The sequence below is a fragment of the Canis lupus genome, chromosome 36, assembly GCF_048164855.1.
Source record: "Canis lupus baileyi chromosome 36, mCanLup2.hap1, whole genome shotgun sequence".
NCBI lineage: Eukaryota > Metazoa > Chordata > Mammalia > Carnivora > Canidae > Canis > Canis lupus.
In genome coordinates, this window is record NC_132873.1 from 10,090,417 (window position 1) to 10,110,308 (window position 19,892).

Genomic DNA, 19,892 nt, shown 5'->3' on the forward strand with positions numbered 1-19,892 from the left:
ACATTTTAAAAGTTTTGGTTAGAAGTGGCTTCTCAGAAGGGTTCCTGGGTGGCTCAGTCAGTTGAGCATCTGACTCTTGATTTTAGCTCAGGCTATGGTCCCTGGGTTGTGAAATAGAGCCCTGTGTTGAGCCCCAAACTTAGCAGGGTATCTGCTTGAGATTCTGTCTCTGCTGTCTGCTTGAGATTCTCTGTCTCTCTCTCTCCCTTTGCCCCTCTCCCTTTCTATAAAATAAATAAATTTTTAAAAACAGAAGTGACTTCTCAGAGCATCACTGAAATAAAGCAGACACTGAAAAAAAAAGATGTAATCAAAAATACGTGCAAAAGTTGATGTATGTTCCATGTTAGGTCATAGAGGAATTTTGCATGTATTTTAATATAGTTTCACTTTCAAATATTTTTAATAAATTCATTCTACAGCTTCATGACACACTAATAGATTGACGTAAAAAGGTTAATCCAAGGCTGAATACCCAAGTATACCTGATAGGAATATTTCAATGGGAAAGGAAAAAAAGTAAAGACTTGGGTGGTTATAAATCATTTTTTGTATGAAACATTCCCAAAAAGGTTCAGCTCATTAAACAGTAACCTTGGCTTGTTCTCCAAGGAAAAGATGATAAAACTGAGACTATATTGTCTGTCCTAATTTGAGGAATGTACTAATTAATCTTAGGATTAGCCTAGAGTCAGGGCTATCTGACCATCATTCTGGCCACTCAGCACCCTGGGTTCAAGAATCATGAGTCTTCCATCTTTCACTATATATACCATTTTAAAATTTTATTCATCCTCTCTTATAACTAGGATGCTAACAATACTGCATAGGCTCCATTAATCACTTGTGCCCATTTTGGATCTTGAACAAAATCTGTAAGAATTCAGATATGAGTGACCCACTTACCTCTCAAGCTAAAAATCCAACTTCAGCTAGCTGAATACAAAGGACACAGAAAGTCAGATAATTCAAAGATATTTAAAGTATAGACTAAACTTGCTCCTAGCTTCTCAGGGAATAATCTAAGAAAATTGACAGTCCCTTAAAAAGACCTTCATATTTTGCACTGTGCTGGAAAAACACTATCCTTCAGGTAGTGTCTGGAAATTGACTGAAGATAGTGTGTCTATGTATTTAGACCTTAAGTGATTTCCAAATTGCCTACAACTTGAATTAGCAGTATAGAAAAATCAGAAGTCTCCACTTATCTCAGTGAAGTACATGTAAATGTTACCATCTGAAGCACTTAACCAGAAAAAAGAGGAGTCAGAATGATGGGGCTACAGATATTAAGAATCTCACAGATGCTGGGGATCCCTGGGTGGTGCAGCGGTTTAGCGCCTGCCTTTGGCCCAGGGCGTGATCCTGGAGACCCGGGATCGAGTCTCACGTCGGGCTCCCTGCATGGAACCTGCTTCTCCCTCTGCCTGTGTCTCTGCCTCTCTCTCTCTCTCGGGCTCCCTGCATGGAACCTGCTTCTCCCTCTGCCTGTGTCTCTGCCTCTCTCTCTCTCTCTCTCTCTTTCTCTCTCTCTGTGTGTGACTATCATAAATAAATAAAAATTAAAAAAAAAAAAGAATCTCACAGATGCTGTAGCAGAGGCTATGGATTTAGCAAGGTATCTTAGATTCACACTCAATAGAATGACCTAGAACCATGCACTTCAAAATCAGGAATGTGACCAAATAGTTACACTACACTATAGTAAGTGAAGGCCAGCATGTAGGCTTCAGGCCCTATGAATACATAAGTGCACCTTGTTGTAGGAACCATCCGGGGAAGAATGAGAAGATGTGATTCAAAGACAGAAAATTAACCCTGATATGTTTTACCTCAACAGTTAATATGGCATTCAGATACTGTATGTTAAATTCAAAGAGACCATTTTAGCCCAGGAAGATCTGGATAGCCTTAAAAAGCAGATGCTTTTTTTCTTTGTCTTCAGCAGAAATAGGGGTTCAAAGATAAAATAACTTGCAGAAAATACAATTCTTTGCTAACATGAAAAATAGTGTGCAAAACTGAACCCTGCTTCCTAGAGACAATGATTTAATTTTTTAAAGAAGTTTTCACTTTAGGTACATATCAAACATAAGGCAAGTAATTTGATCTTGTTTAATAGGTAAGAAAACAGATATATAGGTAAAATGACCTGAATGCTTACATGGCCTCTGTGCAGCACACCTGGAACTCATACCTACCACTCCCAATCTTTAGTTCTTCTAACTAAACCAGTAAGAAACAATCTGAAATCCAAAGAGTATAAGTGACCTAAATATGTTCTCAAAATGGCCTTTGATCTAACCTCATAAATTCACCTCATATTAAAGACAGGGGAAAAATTAATAAAAAATAAAAATAAAGCCAGGGAAATTGATGGCCTTTTCAGAAAGATAACTTAGCCCAAATTAAAAATAAGATAAGTGTAAATTCAGTGCAGGACAGGTTGCAGATGTAGAAATCAACAAGCTAGAGAGGAATGTAAGCACTTGCCAGCATAGTTTCCTGGAAGGCCCTGGCATCCTTGAATAGCGAAACTCAGACTGAGTAATCTGTGAGAGGTAGCAAAGTATACATGATCTCTTGGGAATATGTAGCCAGATCACTGATGGATTCCTCCCTGGAGAAGGATAATAGTGAGATAAGCATGAGACCAGGGAATAAAGAGAGTAAGATGGGTAGCAAAAGCTAAGCTGGGCTTGTGGCAAGATAAGAAGTAGAAGCAACCTCAATCTAGCTTGAAGTACTCCAAGAATTGTGCCTTCTGTTGGGAGACTGGGGAGAGGAGTTAGATGAAAAGGAGCAAGGAGATGAAATTCTGAAGCTTTGACATATAATGCCACAAAAATGTAAAATGTTATTAAATTCTTTTTATGCAATATTACCAATACTACAATTCAGACATTCAAGAATACAAAATTAAAATTCAAGCACAAAGAATCATGGAGACACAAGAAAGGTTTTGCATTTTAGTAGCTAAGAATTATATTCACAAACAGACAAAATACAACTTGACTAAAGCATGTTTTAACAGTAAAATCATTCAAGGAAGAATATAACCATCATGCAAGCTATCATAGTTTCAGAAAGTTTGGCCAAAAATGAAAATCTCTGGATAACAATAAAAGAATGTTAAGCATAGTTTCACATTTATATTTTCTAATAAACTGTTACATATTTTTTAAGTGGCCCATAAATATTTTGTTTTCCCTTTCTTGAATTCTATACCAGAAGTTCTTCATCACTGCTCTAGGCCTATGCAAAAACCCCCGGGAAGAATAGAAAAGGATGTCAACAGTAGAAATGACTGAAAATTGAGTCTGTAACTGGAAATGCCACATATGCATCTGGGGGTAAATTCCAGGGAGCATTAATTATCTCATGAAGATTTCACAACCATATTTTAAAAAGACACGTCATTGTGGTTATACTTCAATATACAAGAAATCTGAGTTCAAAGTGTTTAAGGTCCATGTTTACAGGTGTCAATGTTAGCATTTAAAACCAAGTTTAACTACAATGGCTGAGTTTTTTCCTCTAACTATACTTTATTAATCTCTTAATTATTAAACTCTATTAATTTATTAAATTTATGACTTAATCAATATTTAGCTTAATAATAATCTTCATAGGTTTAAAATGAACAAAATAATTTTATGAATATTTCCAAATGAATCTTTTTTACAACATAATTATTGAAAACCTTTTTAAATTTATCTCAGAAACAAGGAGACCTGAGTGTCTCAGTGGTTAAGCATCTGCCTTTGGCTCAGGGAGTGATCCTGTGGTCCCAGGATCAAGTCCCATATCAGGCTCCCTGCATGGAGACTGCGTCTCCCTCTGCCTATGTCTCTGCCTCTATCTCTGTGTTTCTCATGAATAAATAAATAAAATCTTTTAGAAAAAGGTTTAAAAATAAATAAATAAATAAATAAATAAATAAATAAATAAAAATAAATAAGTTTATCTCAGAAACAAAACCAATATTTTACTTATTAAAAAATAAATGGTTAAAAATCATTCTAAGGTGGCTTTAATGGCCTCTTTACCTGCCCAACTGCTCTGTCTCTTTCCAGAGAGGTCAGCATTTTCTGCTTCAGCAAAGTGTGGTGCTTCTCTTGTAACACCCTGATAGTCGGTTCATACGATGCATAATGTAACTTTAACCTATGAAAAATAAAGGGCATCTTAAAGGGTAATTGAGTTAAATCAGTGATTTCCATCTAACATCTAACCTTTTTTCTCTCTCTTCTTTTGCAGTTGAATAAAAAATGAATGACCATAAAAGGTCAACACAACAAGCCAAGAATTGCCAGAAATATTACTCAGTATGCTACTTCCATAAATATGGTAGGAACGTGAAGTCAGATAATCTTTTGAGTTAACTAGTTCTCCATTTCCTACCAACACTTTTGCTATATTCAAGCATGTACTCAGAAGATTACTATTCACTCAGGGAAAAATTTGCAGTTTCTATAATCAGTTCAGAAACAATTGTCAAAAAGACAAGGGCTGCAAACAATGTAAAATTAAATAGAAAGAGTGTCATTCACATCAAAATAAAGGATGGTCTTAAAAACAAGTTTAATTAACTTATATTAAGAAAAGTATAAAAATATATTCTCTCACAGGAAAAATAATTCAACTCAACATATGATATAAGCACCTTTAAGAAACTATTTTACTTGAAAATGCCTTCAAAATATTTTTTTTTTTTTACCTTTTTACTGAAGTGTAATTTATCTGGAGTAAAATATACAGAGCTTAAAATGTTACAGTTCAGAGTTTTCAGAAGTACACATGCCCAGGCAGTCCACATGGCTATTAAAATTAGAGCATTTCTAATACCTCAGGAGATTCTAGAACTTCATACATTTGGAAGCATAGAATACATTCTCTTATGTAACAACCAACATCACAGAAATACAAATAATTCTAAAAGATTATGAAAAACTATTTCCTGGAAACTTATAGACTACCAAAATTGAAACAGGAAGAAAGAAAATTTGAACATACTGATAACCAGCAAAGAAACTGAATTTTAAAAATTCCCTTACAACAAAAGTCTGGGACCAAATGGCTTCACAGGCGAATTCTACCAAACATTTAAAGAAAAGTTATGTTCTTTATTCTCCTCAAACTATTACAAAAAAAAAAAAAAAATAGAAAAGGAAGGAAAACTTCCAAATTCATTCAATGAGGCCAGAAACTGGCTTCTTTCACTCAGCATGTTTTTTAGATTCTTCCAGTCTGTTGTGTGTAACAGTGATTCCTTTCCTCTAATTGTGAGTTGTATTCCCCTGTGTGTATATTCTACAATGTGTTTATTCAATATTCTGCTGATGAAGAACTGATTTGTTTACACCTTGGTGCCATTATGAAGAAGGTTGCTATGAACATTCTTAAACAGAGTCAAGATAGTTTTTGGTTCTCTTTCTCTTAGAAAAAATACCTAAGAGTTGAATTACTGAGTTGTAATTTACACTTCCAACAGCAATATATCACAGCTTCAGTTACTCTACTTCTCTGCCAACATTTGGTGATTAGTCTATCTAATCGTGTCAATTTTATTATCAACTTTATCAGTTTTATTATATTTTTCAATCAATATGATTTTGTTGACATTTTATGCTTATCCCTTTGCTAGTTTATTGGTTTCTGATTTTTTCATTATTACATTTCTTTTTCTCCACATTTAATTCTTTTTTGAGCATCTAAGGTACAAAATTAGATTATTAATGTAAAATTTTCTTTTCTAATATAAGCATATTAAACTATCGATTTAAAAAAATGAAATAAAACTATCAATTTTACTTTAAACACTGCTTTGGCTGCATCCTCCTATGTTTAATGTGCTGCAACTTCAACCATTCAGATCAAAATACTTTCTTATTTCCTTCTTTGACTCATGGACTATTTAGAAGTATGTTACTTAATTTTCAGATATTTGGGGATCTTCCAGAGAGGATTTTTGTCATTGATTTTTTAATTTAATTTGGTTGTGGTCAGAAAACATTCTGTATGACATCAGGTCTTTGAAATGTATAGAGACGTGCTTCATGGCTGAGTATACGGCCTATTTTGTGCACATGAAAAGTCCAAAATAGAATTCAAGAAATATCAATTACATTCAATTAATTGATGCCCTAAACCTGCAGACTTTTTGCCTATTTTTCTAATAATTGCTAAAAGAGGAATGTTAAAATCTCCAAATGTAACTGTGAAAATATCTATTTTTCTTTTATATTTTATCATATTTTGCCTCATACATTTTGAAGCTCTTATATTAGAGTCATGCATATTATGTCTTCCTGACTCTTTTATCTTATTGAAATGACCTTTTTTCTCTGGATCTCAGGATGACCCTGAGTATGTTGTTTCTATATTCCTTCTCCTTAGGCCTGGTAGGCATGTAGAGTTAGCCCTCCTTCCCTAGGAAGAGTTAACACTCTTGTTCTGGTGGGAAGTTTGAGCTTTTTAAAGCTTATTTTTAATCTTTTATTAAGGCAAGTTTAAAGTAGTTCCTTCCCTAGGGCTAGAAGAGCTCTGCTCCATGACTTGGCTTATCAAGGGTCTTAACTGAATGCTCAAAATGTTTAGTAATGTTCCTCCATTGTATCTGGGCAGAATTCCTACGGCTGCAACCTCTGAAATCTCCATTTAGCTCACAGTTTCCCAGGAGCTGTTCTTTGTAGGCATCATTCTCTCACTATTCCACATCTTAGTATTTGGTCAAAGGTTAAAGGGAACTAAGACAAGTATTTCTTAAATTCCTTTCATGTACCTCCCTCCTTTTGTGTATCCTAACCTGCAAATTTCAGCTCCCTCAGCAGCCCTGAACTCAGATCTCTGCCTCATCAGTTAATCAAGACTACTGTGTCCTGTGTTCTACTTTGCCACACAATTGTCTGAATAGTACTTCTGGGCAAAAATCTGGAGTGATTATGCCGCTCACTTTGAATGGTTCCTTCTCTTAGGCATCATAGTCCTACTCTGTCAATTTTCCAACAAAAGCTGACAAAACAGCTGCCAAAAATTTTGTTCAGTTTTGTAGTTCATTGCAGTTGAAGAGCTCATCTACTACCAGTTGGAAATCTAATTCTATACCAGTTACTCTGACATGGCCCCAAGCAGAAGCCCAAAAATAATTTTAATGTTTTTCTATTTAAAAAATAATAATAAGAGGGGCACCTGGGTGGCTCAGTTGGTTAAGCATCTGACTTAGACTCAAGTCATGATCTCCAGGTCCTGTGATGGAGCCCAAGCTGAGCTCTAAGCTCAGAAGGGAGTCTGCTTGTCCTTCTCCCCATCCCTCAACTCCTCCCCACACTTGTGTACTATCAAATAAATAAATAAGATGTTTTTAAAAAAATAAAAGGAGTCCCTATTTTGCACAATATTTTCATTAAAGTATTTGTAAAAGTCATTGTTTTATAAATCATATTTCCCTTAACATAATTTATTATTGTATTTAATTACTTGTAACAATAAAACCTAAGCACTAAAGTTATGTTACATATATATCAGATATATATATCTAATACGTATTAAAATTCAACTACAAAAAATAAATAAATAAATAAAATAAAATTCAACTACATTCAGCAAAGCACGGGAAAACAATAAAATAAAAATATAAGTAGTATGTATAGTTCTATCCTCTACTCCATTTAATGCACTTAGCAATATACACTTTGCTGTGTACTACACACTTCCATGAATATTATGTATTTATAAACACATATTCAGGTACAGAGTTAGATACACAAAATAATGTGTGCTGTAATTTGGGGACAAACTGAAGGATTACTATTACTGATGGCATAATTTTTCCTATAATTACTAACTTTAGCATCTAACTCATTCATGGGATATGGCTTGATAATCCTCTATCCAAAGAATTAACATCATATAGAATACCATGAAAATATAACATGGAAACAACATTCAAGAAAACTCTCTGTTGGCAAGGATGCAGAGAAATGGGAACCCTCTTACACTGGGAATGGTGGGAATGCAAACTGGTACAGCATTCTGGAAAGCAGTATGGAGGTTCCTCAAAAAGTTATAAATAGAACTACCTTATGACTCAACAATTGCACTACTAGGTATTCACTGAAAGGATCCAAAAATACTGATTCAAAGGGGCATATGCACCCCAATGTTTATAGCAGCAATGTCAACAATAGCCAAATTATAGAAAAAGCCCAAAAGTCTATCAACTGATGAATGGATAAAGAAGATATGGTATTTATATACAATAGACTATTACTCAGCCATCAAAAATAAATCTTGCCATTTGCAATGATGTGGATGGAGCTAGAGTGTATTATGCTAATTAAATCAGTCAGAGAGGACGAGTATCAGAGGAGTTCATTCATATGTGGAATTTAAGAAACAAAACAAATGAACATACAGGAAGGGGGGAAAAAAGAGAGAGACAAACCATAAGAGACTCTTAACTATAGAGAACAAACTGAGGGTTGCTGGAGGGGAGGTGGTTGGGGGTTGGACTAAATGAGTGATGGATATTAAAAAGGGTAATGAGAGTTGGGTGTTATATGAAAGTGATGAATCACTAAGGTCTACTCCTGAAACCAACATTACACTATATGTTAACTAACTAGAATTTAAATAAAAAACTTGAAATAAACAAAAACCTTCTGTTTAGTCAATCTGAAAGAATGTGTCTGTTTTGTAAGTTCCGTAAGTACCTCATAATTCACCTGCTTATAAGTTCTAACTTTTGAACTTATGGTAATTCTGAAAATAAGTAAATTTATAATAAACATTCATATTAAATGAGAACTAATATAAAACTGATAGATAAAATCAACTAATTATCCACTTAAATTAAGACTGACTTTTGCGGCTTATAGTGAAAGGAATATAGATATATAATTAAAATATTTAGGTAAAATAGTAACATAGAGAACTTAGACTCTAATTTAGCCTGGCATCAAAAACATTCTTCCTTATAGTTGATTTATTATGCAATGGTACAACTATTAGACAAGATGTTTCCTGGTAATTAACTTCATGTCTAGTTCTTTTGTGACTCTGATGATTATCATTGAAATTTTGTTTTAGGTCCTTATAAAACACACACTACTGATTCATCCAAATGGTTAAATATAGGCACTATTCTTAATGATTAAATGAGGAAATAAAGGCTAGCTGAATACACAAGAGTAGTTATATTACAGTGTAATGTGGGTTTCTTCAGCAGAGCCTCTGAAGATTACAAAAAGTACAATACAAAAAAGCTGGATTTTTACATGAAATGAATTACAATAGTATTCCCTGTAAATATACTAGAAAATTTAACAAGTAGGATATATTTTTAAACCTGAGCTAGAGGCTCAAGGAAAAAACAATTTAAAAAACTCAAATAATTTACCAAAGAGAATATCCAAGCAGCAACAGTGAACAACCATATTTCAGCTGCCACAACAAAAGTACTCTTAAATTGTTATGTACCCAAGTAACTTAGTATTGAAACCTGTTTGAATTAGCACAGATAATGGGAATAGAGACAAACCTGAGATCTTTTCCATGAAACAATGTGCTGTGATTTAAACTCACTTATTGTATCTGTGTCTGCATGCATGCGTGTACACGCATGTATAACACACACACACAAACTACTAAAATACCTTTGGGCTTTCCTCTGGGTAAATGGGTGGCTCACGCTAATGACTGCACAACAATGATTTATTTTTGGACAAGAAAAATCTTAGCTACTTCTAAAGGACTTCTACATGACCAGTTGGAATCAGAGGCCCCTATATTGTCCTGAATATAGAACAATTCCCAAATTTAAAGAATGTGCCTTTAAAACAAAATACAATATACAGTTCTGAAAAGACCTTTATAAAAATGCAAAAGGGAAATTTGATAAAAATAGGACATGTTCAACATATACTTTCAATGTTATGGTATATGCAAACAAATTACCATTGTTTATGTTCCAGATATTGTATTTATATATATAGTTCCAAAATATTTTATCAACATTGTTAAGGATAAGAAACAAAACAACAATAGACATAAAAAAGTAAGTGATGAAGCCAGGCTTCCAATGTTTACTTGATACCAACATCCTTCCACTATACTGTACTACTTCTCACTTACTGTTTAAGTTAAAAGAAAACAAATCACTTTGAACATTTTTTCTGAATTTCTCTGGACTAAGAACAATTTTATGAAGCAACAAATCCAAACCAAAAATATGAGGCCAAAAGAATTGGTTAAAGTCAAAGAATAAACATTCTTAAAGTCCTTTTTTCTAAGTTAATGCAATCCCTCTTAAAATGGTGTTTTATTCCTACAGACATTTAATTTAACAAAAGTAAAAATAATTCTAGTTTCTACTATTTATTAAGTTTAAGAGTACATTGATTCTAAAGCTTTGTGGGACAGCCTATGATTTAGAAGTCATAATAGCTACAATAACCATAATCACCTGCAAAAGACAGTAATTGTCATTACCATTCCTAAACGGTGTCATCCAATACAGTAGCTATAATTAAACATGGCTATTTAAATTTAAACTTAATTAAACTTAAATTAAATTAGAAATGTAATCCCTTAGTTGTGCTAGTCACATGGCCTGTGCTTAACAGTACATGTGACTTCATAGCTACTGTATTAGACAGTACACATATAGAATATTTATAACATCACAGAAAGTTCTATTGAATACCACTGCCCCAGAAAAAATAAAGGAAAATTTTCTTTAAGGATTAAAAATGGTTTTCTTGTTTTTTTGTTTTTATTGGAGGAATTCTTTAATTTGGAAGTAAGAAGAAGGGAGGAGAGAAAATAAATCTGAATTGATATCTTTAAAATAATTTCTAAAAAACCTTAGCATAAATTCAAGGTCATTCAATATATGCTCGCTCTCTCCACCTCACTCTTATCAAGTTGCTTTGCACCTTATTCTCTATGCATATAATGCGGTGAATATGCCATATTCCTTCATGACTTGGTGCTTTGCACAGTTTGTACTATTTGTCTAGCACACCCTACTCCCTCAGTCTGTTCATTTATACTTCAGAATTCATCTAGAAATAGGTCCTTGAACCCTCTCACACTGCAATCTGGCTATGGTGACCACCCTTTGATAGCATAGCAACCATTTTAGTTTAATTGTTCTTCATCACACATTCCTGGTCTCTGGGAACCTTGACAGCAAGGGCCTAAACTTACTCATCTTTGTATTTCAAATACATAGTATAGTGTCTGGCATACATAAATACTCAATAAATGTTGAATGATTATTTTACCTCAAATCTTCTAACACAACCAACTTACTTCACATTAATTAAATACCTCTTTAACAAATATGCCAACAAATATTCGCAGCTTACCCTTTGAGGTCATTAATTAATTTAGTTTTTTCCTGGACTATTCGTTTGTGGTGCATTCGGTGAAAATCCCGTTCTTTTTGAGTTTTCAGCAGATCTTCTCTAGCTTTGCTGAAAATAATAATAATTTTAAAAATCACTGCTAATTCCAAAAAAAAGCATTTAACAAAGAACAACATCCATTCATGATAAAAACCTTTAACAAAGTAAGTTTAGAGGGAACATAATTCAACATAATAAAGGTCATATATGAAAAATTCATAGTTAATATCATCCAAATTGTTCCTCTATGGTAAGGAACAAGGCAGGGGGGGATCCCTGGGTGGCGCAGCAGTTTGGCGCCTGCCTTTGGCCCAAGGCGCGATCCTGGAGACCCGGGATCGAGTCCCACGTCGGGCTCCAGGTGCATGGAGCCTGCTTCTCCCTCTGCCTGTGTCTCTGCCTCTCTCTCTCTCTCTCTCTCTCTCTCTCTGTGACTATCATAAATAAATAAAAATTTAAAAAATATAAAAAAAAAAAGGAACAAGGCAGGGGTTACCATTCTCACCATTTTTATCAACATAGTACTGGAATGGAAAGTCCTAGCCACAGCAATCAGAATACAAAAAGAAACAAAAGGCATCCAAATTGCAAGGAAAAAGTCAAAAGTTTCACTATTTGCAAAAGACATGATACTCTATATAGAAAACCCCAAAGACTCCATCAAAAAACTGCCAGACCCAATAATGAGTTCAGTAAAGTCACAGGACACAAAATCAATGTCCAAAAATCTGTTGCATTTCTACACACCAATCATGAAACAACAGAAAGAGAAATCAAAGAATCAATCGTTGATTTATAATAGTACCAAAAACAATAAGATACCTAAGAATAAACCTAACCAACAAGGTGAAAGACCTGTACTCTGAAAAACCATAAAACACTGATAAAAGAAATTGAAGGAGACACAAAGAATTAGAAGGACATTTCATGCATTCATGGATTGGAAGAACAAATATTTTTAAATGTCTCTATTATCCAAAGCAATCTACACATTTAATGCAATCCCTATCAAAATAGCAACAGCATTTTTCACAGAGCTAGAACAAACAATCCTAAAACTTACATGGAAACACAAAAGACCCCAAATAGCAAAGGAACACTGAAAACAAAAGCGATGCTGGAGCCATCACAATTCTAGACTTCTTATATTACAAGGCTTCTTATATTACAATACGGTACTGGCACACACACACACACACAAAACACACACACACATAGATCAATGGAAAAGGATAGAAAACCCAGAAATGAACCCATAATTCTATGGTCAATTAATCTTCCACAAAGCAGAAAAGGCTATCCAATGGGAAAGAGACTGTCTCTTCAATTAATGGTGTTGGGAAAACTGGACAGTAACATGCAAAGAATGAAAACAGACCACTTTCTCATTACATACACAAAAATAAATTCAAAATGGATAAAATATCTAAATGTGAGACCTGAAACCATAAAAATTCTAGAGGAGAACAGAGGCAGGAACCTCTCTGACATCGGCCATAGCAACCTATAGCAATATCTTTCTAGATATGTCTCCTGAATAAAGAAACACAAAAGCAAAAATAAGTTATTGGAACTTCATCAAAAAAAAAAGTTTCTGCACAGCAAAAGAAATAATCAGCAAAAGTAAAAGGCAAACTACAGAATAGGAGATGATATTTGCAAATGGCATATCTGATAAAAGGTTAGTATCCAAAATATATGAAGAACTTATACAACTCAATACCTAAGAAATAAATACTCCAGTCAAAAAATGGGCAGAAGACATGAATAGACATTTTTCCAAAGAAAGCACATAGATGACCAACAGGCACATGAAAAGATTCTCAGTGTCACTAGCAATCAGGGAAACATGAATCAAAACTATGATGAGATATCGCCACACCTGTCAGAATGGCTAAAATCAAAAACATAAGAAACAACATGAGTTGGGAAGGATATGGAGAAAGGGGAGCCCTCTTACATTATATTGGTAGGAATGCAAACTAGTGCAGCCACTCTGGAAAATATGGAGATCCCTTGAAAAATTAAAAATAGAACCACGCTAAAATCCAGCAATTACACTATTAGGTATTTACCCAAAGAACACAAAAATACTCATTTAAAAGGATATATGCACTGAAATGTTTATAGCACCATTATCTGGAATAGCCAAGTTATCGAAACAGCCCAAACATTCATTGACTGATGAACGGATATAGAAGATGTGAGATATATATATATATATATAATATGCCAGGAGAACAGTCAAAGAAAGACAAAATACCATGTGATTTCATTCATATGTGGAATCTAAGAAATAAAACAAAGGAGTAAAGGGAAAAAGAGACTTAACTATAGAGATCAAACAGAGGGTTACTAGACAGGAAGCTAGTGGGGGGATGCATTAAATACATGATGGGAATAAAGGAGTGCTTTGTCATGATGAGAACCAGGTATTACACGGAAATGCTAAATCACTATTTGATACGCCTGAAAACTAATATTACATTATGTGTTAACTAATTGGAGTTTAAATAAAACTTTTTAAAAAACACTCCTTATTCCTTTCTGAAAAAAAAAGTATTTAGTAATCAGTTCAAATCCAATATTGAGCAATTCTAAAGAGAACTAATAAATGAAGATTCTATTATAATTCACATGGAAGGATTCTAACCAACATAGTGTATATGGGGTTGAGAGATGAATAGGACAGCATGTATGGCTTCAAAAATATTCATTTACAACTCATTTAAGTAAAAGGAAACTAAAATAAATTAAGGTATGCTACCAAAATAATTTATAATCCATCTATTTCCAAAAATAATTTGTTTACAAAATTGAAATACATATTTAAAACAGGATCATTTAAAATAGTTACAGATAAAGGAAAAAGAGATTCGGGCAAGATGGCAGAGGAGTAGGGGGTCCTTAATTCAACTGGTCCCACAAACTTGTCTTGATAACTTTCAAATCATCCTGAACACCTATGAATTCAACCTGAGATATAAAGAGAGAGCAGCTGGAATGCTACAGAGAGAAAAATCATGACTTCTGACAAGATAGGAAAGCGAAGAAAAAAAGGTGGGGGAGGGGAGCCACAGCAAGCCGGGAAAACTGACCCAAAGGGAAGCCCTGACAAACCTCCAGGCCTGAAAGCTGAGCTGTGGAAAGCCGGGCACAAAAGTCCAGTCCTGGACATGCAGGAATTTTACAAATCCATGCCTCAGTCCTCCCTGACTGAAAAATGCTCAGCAGGCAGAATTGCAAAAGGAGCAGTGAAGCTTCAATATTCCCAGGGTCAGGACAGTAAAGGACAAAGCCAGCTACCCTTCGAGAGAGGCAGACCCCAGGAGGCACAGGACAGCGAGAACTCTCATGCTGCTGAGCACCCTCCAATTTGTACAGATCAGTGCACCTGCACTGACCCCAGGAGCATCTAGGCCAGTGTGGACTGGAAAAATGTGATTCAGTACTCGTGGGGAGCTCCTGGCTCCAGACCTGGGGATCTGGGCACCACCATTTTTTTCTCTCTTCTTTTCGCCTTTCACCTTGGGAGAGGCAGGGACTCCAGGGAACAAAGGCCTCACAGGATAAACAGCTCACAGGGACCCAGGCCACCTGGCAAGGGGCAAGGCATCCCCACCCAGGCACAGACACCTGATAGTCAATGCAAGCAGACCCCTCCCTGAGAAGAACTACTGGAAGAACAGGGAAGAGCAAGTTTACTGAACAAGCAGCACCGAAAAGCTCCAGGGTTGAGGGAAAATAGTATATAAAATTAGAGGTTCCTTTTCACTATGGTTCTTTTATATTTCACATTAAAAGTTTCCAATATTTTTTTGTTTTCCTGCCTTAACTACAATATATTACCAACTTCTTTTTTAAGCTTTTTCCTTTTTGACTTTCATATTTCTACAATTACATGTCTTAGATATATTCTTCAATATTGGAGTCCCTTCAACGTATTCAATTTTAATTTTGATAGATATACAAGTTATGGGCATTAGGGGCCAACTCTTGTTTTGTTTTATAATGGCGGAAATTAGCACCTTCTAACACTTGGACCAAAATACACTCAGAACCAAGTGGAACATCGTGTTAGTTCATTCTGTGAGAATATATTATCTCTCACTTCCCATTCCAGCTCCCTCTTTTATCTTGTTTCTGTCTTTGTGGTCGATGTTGGGTCTTTATGTAAGTTTTGCTGGTTTATATAAAATTGGAATTGAGTATCTTCTAACATACAGAACAAAATACACTCAGAACCAAGAACATCATCCTATAGTCCTGTTGGGGAGACTATATTCTCTCTCCACCACCACTTCCTCACCACCACCCTTTTTTTTTTTTTAATGCTTACTATTTTGTTTTAAAATTTTTCACTTAAGGGATCCTTTTGTTTTATTTTGTTCTGTTCTTCTTTTTCTTTTATTTTCTGGTTTCTGACCTCTTTGGAATCATCTAGGGTGTATTTTACTTAGGTTGTTCTTGATATTTTTAACTCTGCTTGCTCATACACCACTCTGCACTGGACAAAATGACTAGAACAAAGAATTCAGCACAAAAGAAAGAACCGGAAGTAATATTCTCTGCCACAGAACTGCTGGATGTGGATTTAAATAAAATGTCAGAAATACATTTCAGAAGTACAATTATAAAATAACTTGTGGCTCTATTAAAAAAAGAATTAAGGACTCTAGAGATTCTCTTGCTACAGAATGAAGATATTTTTTAAAAAGATTTCCTTTATTTATTCATGAGAAACACAGAGAGAGAGGCAGAGGACTCCAGGATCAGCCCTGGGCCAAAGGCAGATGCTCAACCGCTGAGCCATGCAGCCATCCCCAGAATTAAGATCTAATCAGGCCAAAATTAAAAATATTTTAACTGAAATGCAGTCTAAACTGGATGCTCTAACCACTAGGATTAATGAGGTGGAAGAGTGAGTAACATAGAAAACACAGAGAAATCTTTTTCTTGATGGAAAAGAAGGAAGCAGACAAAAAAAGAAAAAACAATTAAGAAACCATCAGGAAAGGCTTAGGGAAATAAATGATATCTTGAGAATGGAGAATATTTGTCTTATTGGGATGCTAGAAGAGACTGGTTTCAGAGAAAGGGCCACAAAGTATATTTGAACAAATCAGAGGTGAGAATTTCCCTAATCTGGTGAAGGAAACAGACATTCAGATCCAAGAGAGACAGAGGACCTCCCCCTAAAAAATCAATAAAATCCATTCAACACCTCAACATTTAGTAGTAAAACTTGCAAATTTCAAAGATAAAGAGAAAATTCTTAAAGCAGCTCAAGACAAAGGATTATTAACTTTAAAAATGGGAGAAATATCAGATTAACAGCAGACCGCTCCACAGAGACCTAGTGGGCCAGAAAGGGCTGGCATGATATACATAAGATACTAAATGAGAAAAACAGGCAGCCAAGAGTATTATATCCAGCAAAGTTGTCATTAAGAATAGAAGGAGGGAGGGAGCCCTGGTGGCTCAATGGTTTAGTGCCTGCCTTCGGCCCAGAGCATGATCATGGAGTCCTGGGATTAAGTCCCACATCAGGCTCCCTGCATAAAGCCTGCTTCTCCCTCTGCCTGTGTCTCTGCCTCTCTCTCTCTCTCTCTCTCTCTCTCTCTTTCTCTCTCTCTCTCTGTGTCTCTCATGAATAAATAAATAAAATCTTTAAAAAAAAATAGGAGAGATAAAGAGCTTCCAGGATAGGCAGACAGAACTGAAAGAATATGTGACGACCAAACTGGCTCTGCAAGAAATATTAAGGGGGACCCTGTAAATGAAAGAGGAAGCCCAAAGAAACAATCCACAAAAAACAGGGACAGTATAGGTAATACTATGACACTAAATTCATATCTTTCAATAGTTACTCCAAACGTGAATGGCTAAATGATCCCATCAAAAGACACAGGGTTTCAGACTGCATAAAAAAGCAAGATCCATGTATTTGCTGTCTACAAGAGACTCATTTTAGAATTAAGGACACCTCCAGCCTGAAAATGAAGGGGTGGAGAATCATTTACAATTCAAATGGCCCTCAAAGGAAAGCTGGAGTAGCAATCCTCATATCAGATAGATTAGAGTTTATACCAAAGACTGTAATAAGAGATGAGGAGGGACACTATATCAAACTTAAAGGGTCAATCCAACAAGAAGACTTAACAATCATGAATATTTATGCCCCTAATATGGGAGCACCCAAGTATATCAATCAATTAATAACCAAGGTAGAGATACATAGATAACACATTAATTTTAGGAGACTTCAACACAGCACTCTCAGCAAAAGACAGATCTTCTAAGCAGAACATCACCAATGAAACAAGGGCCTTGAATGATACACTGAACCAAATAAATTTCACAGATATATATAGAACATTCCATCCTAATGCAACTGAATACACATTCTTCTCAAGTGCACATGGAACTTTCTCCAGAATAGACCACATACTGGGTCAAAATCAGATTCCAACTGATACCAAAGACTGGGATTGTCCCCTGCATATCTTCAGACCACAATGCTTTGAAACTAGAAGAAATTTGGAAGAAACTCAAACACACAGAGGTTAAAGAGCTACTAAAAGATAAATGGGTCAACCAGGAAATTAGAGAAGAATTAAAAAGATTAATGGAAACTAATGAAAATGAAAAAACAACCATTCAAAATCTTTGAGATACAGCAAAACCAATCCTAGGAGGGAAATTACATCACAATAGAAGCCTCCCTCAAAAAATTGGAAAAAAACTGAAATATACAAGCTAAACTCCGCACTTAAAGGATTTGGAGAATGAACAGTAAATAACGTGTAAAGCAAGCAGAAGAAGAGAGATAATAAAGACTAGAGCAGAACTCAATGAAATAGAGACCAGAAGAACTGTACAACAGATCGCCAAAACCAGGAGCTGAGTCTCTGAAAGAATTAATAAGATGGATAAACCCCTAGCCAGTCTTATTAAGAAGATAAAAGACTCAAATTAATAAAATCATGAACAAAGAGGAGAGATAACAATCAATAACAAGGAAATATAAACAATTTTAAAAACATATTATAAGCAACTATATGCCAATAAACTAGACAATCTAGATGAAATGGATGCATTTCTTGAAACCCACAAATTACCAAAACTGGAGCAGGAAGAAATAGAAAATCTGAATAGGTGAATAACCAGTGAGGAAATTGAAGCAGGCATCAAAAACCTCCCAAGACACAAAAGTCCAGGGCCAGATGGCTTCCCAGGGAAATAATACCTATTCTACCAAAGCTGTTTCAAAGGATGGAAAGGGAGGGAATATTTCCAAACTCGTTCTATGAGACCAACATTACTTGTTCCCAAAACCAGACAGAGACCCCACCCCAAAGGAGAATTATAGACCAATATCCCTGGTGAACATGGATGCAAAAATTCTCACCAAGATATAAACCAATAGGATCCAACAGTACATTAAGAAGATTATTAACCACAACCAAGCAAAATATATCCCCGTGATGCAAGGTTGGTTCAACAGTCATAAAACAATGATAGATCACATCAATAAGAAAAAAAAACAAGAACCGTGTGATCCTCTCAATAGATGCAGAGAAAGCATTTGACAAAATACAGCCTCTATCCCCTATTAAAACTCTTCAAAGTGTAGGGATAGAGGGAACATTCCTCAATATCATGAGAGCTATTTATGAAAAGCCCACAGCAAGAACTGAGAGCCTTTCCCCTAAGATCAGGAACACGACAGGGATGTCCATTCTCATCACTGCTGTTCAACATAGTACTGGAAGTCCTAGCCTCAGCAATCAGACAACAAAAAGAAATAAAAGGTATTCTAATTGGCAAAGAAGAAGTCAAACTCTCCCTCTTTGCAGATGACGTGATACTGTACATAGAAAACCCAAAAGACTCTACCCCAAGATTGCTAGACCTCATACAGCAATTTGGCAGTGTGGCAGGATACAAAACCAATGCCCAGAAATCAATAGCATTTCTGTACACTAATAATGAGACTAAAGAAGGAGAAATTAAGGAGTCAATCCCATTTACAATTGCACCCAAAACCATAAGATACCTAGGAATAAATCTAACCAAAGAGGTAAAGGATCTGTAATCTAAAACTACAGAACACTTATGAAAGGAATTGAGGAGGATATAAAGAGATGGAAAAACATTCCATGCTCATGAATTGGAAGAATAAATATTGTGAAAATGTCTATGCTACACAGGGCAATTTACACATTCAATGCTATCCCTATCAAAATACCATGGACTCTCTTCACAGAGTTGGAACAAATAATCTTAAGATTTGTATGGAATCAGAAAAGACGCTGAATAGCTAGAGGAATATTGAAAAAGAAAACCAATGCCCGGGGCATCACAATGCCTGATTTCAAGCTGTATTATAAACCTCTGATCCTCGGGACGCCTGGGTGGCTCAGTGGTTGAGCAACTGCCTTCGGCTCAGGTCGTGATCCTAGAGACTGGGGATCGAGT

General features: G+C 35.3%; 1 protein-coding gene and 1 long non-coding RNA gene across 10 annotated transcripts in view; one reads left to right on the plus strand and one right to left on the minus strand.

Annotated features, from left to right (window-relative positions):
* LOC140625493 (uncharacterized) overlaps positions 1-4,573 on the plus strand; it is a 38,255-nt gene extending 33,682 nt beyond the window's left edge. Inside the window, exon 5 of the long non-coding RNA XR_012024825.1 lies at positions 4,261-4,573. This is a non-coding gene — a long non-coding RNA (uncharacterized lncRNA). The remainder of the gene's footprint in view (positions 1-4,260) is intronic.
* SPAG16 (sperm associated antigen 16) overlaps positions 1-19,892 on the minus strand; it is a 908,675-nt gene that overhangs the window by 854,496 nt on the left and 34,287 nt on the right. For all 9 annotated transcript variants that reach the window (XM_072812774.1, XM_072812773.1, XM_072812772.1 and 6 more), the window contains exons 6-7: positions 11,373-11,480; positions 4,050-4,167 (exon numbers count right to left, since the gene is read on the minus strand). In XM_072812774.1, the coding sequence (XP_072668875.1) occupies positions 4,050-4,167; positions 11,373-11,480 (226 nt within the window). The remainder of the gene's footprint in view (positions 1-4,049; positions 4,168-11,372; positions 11,481-19,892) is intronic.